General features: G+C 38.3%; 2 protein-coding genes across 3 annotated transcripts in view; one reads left to right on the forward strand and one right to left on the reverse strand.

Annotated features, from left to right (window-relative positions):
• The window catches only part of LOC147138271 (uncharacterized), a 30409-nt gene extending 25024 nt beyond the window's left edge, over positions 1-5385 (forward strand). For both annotated transcript variants that reach the window (XR_015089126.1, XM_086048514.1), the window contains exon 4: positions 1869-5385. Coding sequence is in view for 1 of the 2 variants with exons in the window: in XM_086048514.1 (XP_085904640.1) it covers positions 1869-1975 (107 nt within the window). In the remaining variant the exon portion in view is untranslated. The remainder of the gene's footprint in view (positions 1-1868) is intronic.
• Positions 5386-6663: 1278 nt separating this feature from the next.
• Positions 6664-8980, reverse strand: part of LOC147138272 (uncharacterized) — a 12848-nt gene continuing 10531 nt past the window's right edge. Inside the window, exon 10 of the mRNA XM_086048316.1 lies at positions 6664-8980. This exon is cut by the window's right edge and continues 1480 nt beyond it. The gene's annotated coding sequence lies outside the window, so the exon portion shown is untranslated.

Raw genomic sequence — 8980 nt, forward strand, 5'->3', positions numbered from 1 at the left:
TCACGACTCAGCTTCAGAAAACAGGTCAGCCGTGATTGGTTGTTACCTGAGCCCTGAGCAGTTGTGATGTCATTTTCAGTCGACAGAAGTGACAAAATGGCCGCCCCCAGAGATAGCTAAAAATGGGTGGATTAACGCTTATTCCACAAACGTAATATTTATCAGAATGCCTTGTTTCAACTAGTGGGCTTGCATAGGACATTCTTGAAAAAAATTGTTGGGGTTGACTCCCTCTTTAAATGTATTTATATTTTTGGGGGAAAAAAAAGATAACAGTGTTGAGTGTTTTTCCTAAATGACTTTTTTTATTGCTCTCATTATTCCTTAATTTGTATCCCTTGAAAGCAATGAAATAATATTTGTAAAATGTGTAAGTTATGTAAAATATAGACTAAAGAGACAGGGCTTTTTATTGTCCGTGCTGTATTAATGACAGCACGGTGAACAAGTGGTTGGCACATCCACCTCACAATTCTGAGGTCGGAGTTTGAATTGAGGCTCCGGCCAATCTGTGGGAGAAATTACCTCAATTTACAAATGTTTCGAGTTACAAATATTGTCACGGAACAAGTTTGTAACTTGAGGTCCCACTGTATATCAATCAATATAAAAATTGATATACAGTCCATCTTTAAAGGGACGGTGGGGCAGGGATGGCCATGTTTTCACTAACAAGTTCATTTTATATATTTTTTGATCAGGAAAATGAAAAGAGTTGTCATTTTTTATTTTATCAATAAATTTGGGAGAAATTAGGAAATAAGTGACTCAATGAATAACGCCCCTACCATTCTATCCTTGTTCGGCCGGAGTCACGGGAGTAACCGATTCCAAACCCTCCACTGGAAATCATTGTACTTTCATTGCTTATAACGTCCAAAAACGGCGATCAATTGACAAGAAAATGTATGTGGGCATCTCTACTAATGCCCACTTCAACATATCAAAAGGATTAACCTCTCCGTGGCTGATTTATATGAGAATGAGGAAATGTGGAAGTGAGCAGAGCTACATAGATTTAGGCTGGGACGAGCGCACACTGCTTCTTTGCTTAAAAAAAAAAAAAAACACTGCTTCTTTGCTGATCACGGTTAGGACGGGCGAGGCATTAAACACCAGTCAGGATATTTACAGAGACTGAAGTGGGAATGGGTAGACCTGCACATTTATTTGGATGAGGTTTGGACCCAGTTTTTCGACTCAGAACGCGCCGTCCAATTTGGAAGGTAACAGCCGAAATGGCACGTTCCAATGCGGCCATACTCGGCTGTGCAGTCAGCCTTGCTAGAAATTTTTGTTCGCTGTTCGTTGAGGGCTTTCGTCACTCTCACGCCGCTTCACTCGGGCAGAAGGTGGCGGCTGCAAGCAATCAAGCAGGGAACTGCGCGCGACTGCTTGTGAGGCGACATGAAGACAGGCTCATCTTCACCTCCACACACTGGGTGGACAGTAAGGAGCTAATGTTGTTGTGCTAACGCCTTTTGTTTTAACGGCCTTCCTCGCGTGACGTAGACCGCTGAAACCGAAAACATAACATAAGCCACGCCCCTTTTTGGGACAGGGAAATTTGTCGTAAACCCAATCACAAAAAGAGACCTTAAATCTCATAGTCTTTTGAGGTGGGCATTTTAGTACTAATGTCGTTTTTACATGCAAACCTATTATATAAGTGCCAATGTTAAGATCACCCAAGTGTCGCTTTAATATCTTAACGTTGTGCAGGTGGCACCAAATCAAATGACCAATTAGTGCCCAACTATCCATCCCATGCACAAGATTCCGACAGGAACGTGTCCAGTTTAGGCTTTTGTCCTCCCAGCAGGCATCCATCTGTAATTTCCTGTATGTCTGTATGTCTGTAATTGCAGGGCACCAGATAAAGACAAGCAACATTCCAGCTGTGACGAGACAGAGGAAGTCAAGACGTACACGCAGACACTCACACACACAAACACACAGGGCCAGAGGCGCGTGAGCAGGTGAGCATTAAGTCAGGCAACTAAACAGATCACGTTGCGGTTTGATATCAGCAGACAGACAGTGGAGGCCGGTTTATACCTGCAGGCAGTCAGCAGCACCCTCACCAGGAATGTCCTCCCACTCGTGAGACGCACATAAATGTAACTGTGGGCTTTCCTCCATAACATCTACATGACTGGCTGAAACTGGTCTTCAATTGATAGTGATCATCACACGTTGGATTAGTATTCAGAACAGCAAAACCAGCAACCACCAGCAACATCATAACAATCCTAATTTGCATCAGCAACATCTTCAGTTAGTCCGCCTGCGTGTGCCTGAATTTTGTGATTTTGATTCAAACGTAATTTACTGAGAATTTGATGCAAACGTTGCATAGAAGTAATAATAATAATTGTGGGGGAAAACCCTCCTTGATCTGTGCGGAAATTTAAGAGCCATTATGTCATTTTTACGTGATCTTGTTATCAACTGACCACAAAAAGAGAAAAACAGAAATATCACCAAATCCTTAGTTTTAATTACTGGAAACCAATCTGAAACAACTGTTTAAAGTAACACTATAATTTTATCTTAAAATAAAGTTCCAAACTACTGGTTGTACACTGGCTACCATGGCAACCCCAAATGACCTGCCATTGAAGGAAAAACAAAGACTATCACCCACAATTTTAAGACATAGCCGCCTACTGCACCACTCCTTCCTGTACTTCGCTTTGAAGTTCAACCTGAGCTAAGAAAGAAAAGGTTATCTATTGAAATTACATTTGAGCACACATTCACATGCTACTCAGATATTGACTACAGGCAATTTCTTTGTTACTTTGGAGTAATTTGATCACCCCGTATGAATTTGTCTTTCAGAATTACCAAAACAAGGTAACCAGTATCAATTGGGGAAACTTTGACAATTACCAAGACTTGTTCTACTAGCTTGCTCTTGTGGGAACCCTTAGTGGTGTGTTTTGGGGAATCTATGATGTATTATGATCTGTAGCGATGTTAGAATTTAGCTGGTCTGCTAGCAGAACCAAGTGCAGGGAACTTAAATAAGAAGTGCTAACAATTCCTTTCTCCTGTGTAGATTTACATACAGTACTCGCTTCTTCATACAAACTTTGTTAGTAAGCGCCTCCTAAATGTTTATAATTTCCTTAAGAAACCACCACCTACGCTGATCTAAAGATGACTCAGTAGCTAAATGTCAGAGCTGTCCATGCCATTAAGGCCAACGTCTTTGAAGGCTGGACACCCTGCAAGCCCACCCTCACTTTCCCCTGTCGCTTCTTATTCCTCCTCTCTTGCTCCCACTCTGACTTTGCCTTCATCCATCTCCCACACATCCAGGCTGGTTTGAGGGCTGATGTGTGCGCAGACCTTGTCATTCACATTAGGGCAACGTTGTCAGCTCTGGGCCCTTCCCTCTCTCCTTCTATCTGTCCCTCTCTCTCTCTCTCATCATGGCCCAGATCTTTCTTCCCGTCACCCCCCGTCCTGCGGCCAGAGAAGACCTTATAAAGCAACATCCTTCTCATCCACTTCTGTCAATTCCAACACTGTCATTCAAATCCTGTTTCGTGAGGGAGCACAGAAGCAAAGTTTGCAGTGAAAAACAAACACTTTTTTTTTTTAATTGGAATTTTTTTTTACCAAGCTGAAAATGCAGGGAAAATAGGCAGCAAGCACCCTTTAACACCAGCCATGTATAAAATTAAAATCTCTATACTGCATGGTCGACGTTGTGTCAGCATGGTATTTTGTTTCACATTACCGAATCAACTTAGCGACCATCTGTTCTTTAAAAGCTTCCCAATTATCTGCTGGCCCCGTCTTGACTTGTGGCCTCTTGATGTACAGTTGCATGTTTTCCAATGAGCCAAATACCGACATTGCCTCGAAGGGAAGCAGCATTTCAATGTTCAGTGAAACGTTTCATGCAAGGCGTTGGGCAGTTTTAATCGTTGAAAAGAAAGGTTTACATCATAGCGTAACTGTTTTTTAATTTAGTTTAGTCAACAGTTTCACTTTGCACATCGCAAGAGGCACTTGGCCGTGGCCCCGTAGAGACCACACCACACCGAAAAACTGCCATGACTCAGCTGTTTCAAGATGACATCTTCGTCTCTCTGCTGCTATTTTAAAGGAAATAAAGCCCTTTTCTAAACGCAGACACTATCCTTAGTGTCATAATAAGAAGGTGTTATAGGAGTTACGTACATACAGCACTCGGTGACAGTTCATGACAGGCCAGTGTTAACATTGCTGGCATTTAACAATGAGTGAGGCAAAGCCAGTTCTTTGTGCAAGGGCCTTGTTAGTGGAGACCATGGAAGGTGCAGTGGCTCTAATAATACATTTCTTTTTATATTCATATCAACATAACAGTTCCTCTATTTTAAAACGTTTCCACTGTAATTCTCAGGATCAGTAGCGTGTGGTGCTCATGTAAGGAGGGGATATATGCTTACAAATATATTAATCTGTCATGTATGCTTACTAATGTGATTGTGATTAGAATTAGAATTGTGAAGGCATTTGCAGAGTGTGACATAAAACAAGAATTTGTTGACATAGAAACATCCCTGATCACCATCAGGTTTGTGCTTGCCCCAGTGAACATTCAACGCTGTCGGTGAGTTTGGCTAAATGAAAGAACCATCGACCGTTGATTGTACCCTGTAGTTGGCCATATCTGCCAAAAGAAGCAAAACGCGCAGATCCTGCGCACGGACATGTGATTCACTGACCCCACTCTACAAGGAAGATGACAAATGCATTATTATTTTTACAAAAAAACAAACCACAAAGGTCACAATCAACATTCATTGCTGTCGGTGGGTTTAACTGTATAGAAGAGCTCACTGAACGATGAATGCAACTGTGTCCCAGATTTCAGCCAACCCTCACAACGAATAACGTCACGATATGCTGATGATGCTATTGTTTATATCTGTGCCTGCCCTGCTCCGAACCTTCCACCAATAATAGGCAAACACGGCCTGCACGAACTGACAGGAGGTTCAGATTGCATCTCGATCACACTGGCTGTGCTGGAGGGGTTCAAGTCTAGCAACAAAGGCATAGCAGGAAGTGGGGTTGGGGGGCGGCTAGGTTGAAGATGCAGAGATAGTTGGAGAAAAATGACCTTTAAAAGAGAGTTGCATTCACTTTTGATATATGATAAAGCTAAAAATATTAAGGAAGCAAATAAGTATACCCTAGATGCGCCTATATGCACCCGATAAGATTTTTTTTAATTACGTTTTTTTCCAATTATTTAATTTATTTTAATACTTTTTTTAATGGTGAACATGAACAGAATTATTTATTTTTTCCCTTTCCAAACACCATTGTTTGTTACAATACCTGATGCTTGTATTTTATTAAATAGAATTCCCACTTCAATGTGTCAGACTTATTTGTTCTCAACTTTTCCATCCAACGACCCATCTATCCATTTTCTGAACCACTTGCCCTCAAATTAAGGTGAGTGAGCATCCTGGTTGGCTTTGGTCGAAAGGTGAATTACACATGGAGCTGGTCACCAGCCAATTGCGGGACACACAAAGAACCACACACACACTCATATTTTCACCTATGGGCAATTAAAAGTCCTGATTTCTTATTATCCTAACATAAATGGTTTTGAAATGCAGGCGAAAGAAGTGCCTCGGCTAAGAATCAAACCCGGCACCTCTGGACTGTGGGACAGATGAGCCCATCATAATTCAACATAATGCTCCACCTCAAGGTTATTATAGTAGACGAAAACTAATGAAATACCTAAAACTAAAGTTGAAAAAAATGTTTTCATTAACAAAATAAAATAAAGACAATGCTTTATAAAAAAAAAAAAAAAAACATAACTGACACTACAATTTACGTTAATAAAACTATCTACGTATGCTAAAATGTCCTTCATATTTGTCTTCCCCAATTAATTTCATACAGGAGCATTCGGAGGTCATGTATTTTGGTATTATTGAATGGGAAAACAGAGGGCAAACAGTTGTTTGGTAAGAGTAGTTTATTTCACAATACTTAGTGACCCTATTTGTGTTGCACTCGACAAATACTATACAAACACATATACATATATATATATATATACATGTATATATATATATATATACATGTATAAATATATATATATACATGTATAAATATATATATCCACATATATATCCACATATAAATACATACATACACACTTATATATACATGTGTGTGTGTATGTATATATATATATATATATATATATATATATATATATATATATACACACATATATATACATATATATATATATATATATATATATATATATATATATATATATATACACACACATATATATACATATATATATATATATATACATACACACACACACGTGTATATTATTTAAATATATGTGTATATACATATATATATAAAATACATATATATGTACACCTATTATAACCGTATTTTTTCTGCTACAAGATGCAAATGTAATGAGACAAATTCAAAGATTTTTTTAGATTAGATTTATTCACAATAGTGCATAAAGATGTGATGTACAGTACACCTGGCTGTAAAGAGACCAGCTATGGTTCAAGGTAAAAACGGTGTGATTCTTCCATTGGGCACTAGAGGGACCCCATAAATTACTGCACAACAAAAGCACTTATACACCTCAGGTCATGTTTTTTTCTCCTTTATTAAAAAAATAAAAGATTAAAAGTTAAAGAAAAAACATGGCAGAAATAATACAATTGTAATCATGATAAAAAGAAAAGAATGCTGATTTACAATTTGACGGCATGAATGCATGACATTATCACTAGTCACTATTAAAATTATTAAGAAATTAGTACGGTTTCATCCATCCATCCATTATAGATACCGCTTATCCTCACAAGGGTCGCGGGGCGTGCTGGAGCGGGGAGAACATGCAAACCCACGACCTCTGAACTGTGAGGCGGACGTGCTAACCAGTGTACCGTGCTCAGTACAGTTTAAGACTGCTAAAACTTTTCAACTCCCATTCATGATCACGTGCTTTGTACATAAACTCTATGTATTGATATCCGTGGCAATTTGTCATATTAAAATGCACAGTAGTAAAACATTTTTCAAGTACTGTGGTGTTACCATATAGTGAGAGCTCACCAAAAAAATATAGTAGCACAACATAAAATCAAAGTCAAATCATGAAAACAAATCATTTTACACTTCAGCCAATACTTCTACAACCCTTCAAAAACTCTGTTGCTAGGACCAGCAAGCCTCATACATGTTGCAATTTTTAATCCAATAAATTGGTAAATGGTTTCTCTTCTTGGACCTAGCCGTTTAAATTATGAACCATGAAGAAATTGTTGAGATGATTACACATAGTCAAATAGTATACAATATCTTTTTTTCTATGACTGATGGTGCTTATGTTAGTGATTTGAGCAAATGACAATGTTCCGTAATAAACGTGGTCTAATTTGTGATTTACGTAATGAATTCATGTTGCGTGAATAAGCTGATGACATTTGCACTGATATTGGAAGAAAACCTTGCACGTGGAACATAATTAGTGAAATGGTTGGCGGACCATGCAGCATTCTAACCAGCGAGCCACTAAATGAGTGCGTGTCTATATCCGTGTAGGGTTCATTGTGGAAGTGGAAACAAGACTCTGTCCCAGTGACTATATTCTATGATTGAGATTTACAAAAGTAGAACTATGCACATACATGTTTTAATAAATACGACAAAAGTATCTGCATACTTAAGCATCTAAATTTAGAAATCTACGTAATCAATTCTTAACTGCAGAACTGCAAGTCTATTTTTCACAAAAATCACCGGATGTTGTGTGCTAGGGCTGTGCAATTAATCAAAATTCAATTACGATTTTGATTATTACAATCCACGATTACAAAATTGGCATAATCGTAAAAAAAACGATTATTAATACTAATTTTGAGTTGTTTTGAGGCATGCGCACACGAGTTACTCCGCCGCGCCGCTCTCTCCAAGCTCCAGCCAGCCAGCCCGCACCCCGCAAGTCACACAGCACACGCTCCTACTCAAAGTTTTAACCGAGTAACAGACCTAAAAATGGCACAAGACCCGCCACAGGAACGACTTGTAAACAAGCAAGGCAAGTCGAAAATCGCTTATTTTGTTACATTATGAGTTTGCCGTGGAAGACGGCGAGCAAAGACGTATAAGGTGCAAGTTGTCTCTGCACCCACCGGCAACACGACGAATATATTCAACCCATCGTTTGTTTTACGACGATGTTATGATACACTAAAGCAAGAAAACACTGAATCAGATTATGGCTTCGTTGAAACACTGTACGCAGCAATCCCCACCCATCAACATCGGAGAGACACAAAAAGATAACAGAATCTATGGCCCGGGCAAGGCTTCCAAATCGGCATGTGGGATTTATTTTAAATAACATATCTTATGCAAATATACACTACTTTTACTAGCACAACAATAGAAACCATGCTAAACATTATTACTATGACTTAGATTTCTTGTGTAGTCCATAATATGAAGTCAAATTTGTTTGTGTTCATTTTTGTTCCAAATTGCTTCAAATACATTTCAAATTTGCAAACATATTATTGGTCATTATATTGTAATACAGTTTATATATGGCCTACTGTAATTTAGAAGTATTGTATGGATTACGTACTATTATGTAACAGTCAACATTTAAATTAGTTTGACCCAATCACCATATTAAATTTATAATTTATCAGAAGCAAATTACTTTAACTTTGTTTACTATGTGTAAATATTACTTTAAAAACAAAAACAAAAAGACTCCAGACAAAGGTGTAAATGTATAGATGAATAGCATGTCTGTTATTCTGTCAAATTGGCATTTTACTCCAAGCAGTTTACTACTTTGGCAATTTATAAGTGCATAGCAAGTTAACTCCAATGCACTGTTTGTTTATACAAGGAAACCATACTATAATTTATACATTTTGCAGTTTATTTT

This window comes from Filicampus tigris, chromosome 12, assembly GCF_054856515.1.
Source record: "Filicampus tigris isolate MCC_2025a chromosome 12, RoL_Ftig_1.0, whole genome shotgun sequence".
Classification (NCBI taxonomy): Eukaryota; Metazoa; Chordata; class Actinopteri; order Syngnathiformes; family Syngnathidae; genus Filicampus; species Filicampus tigris.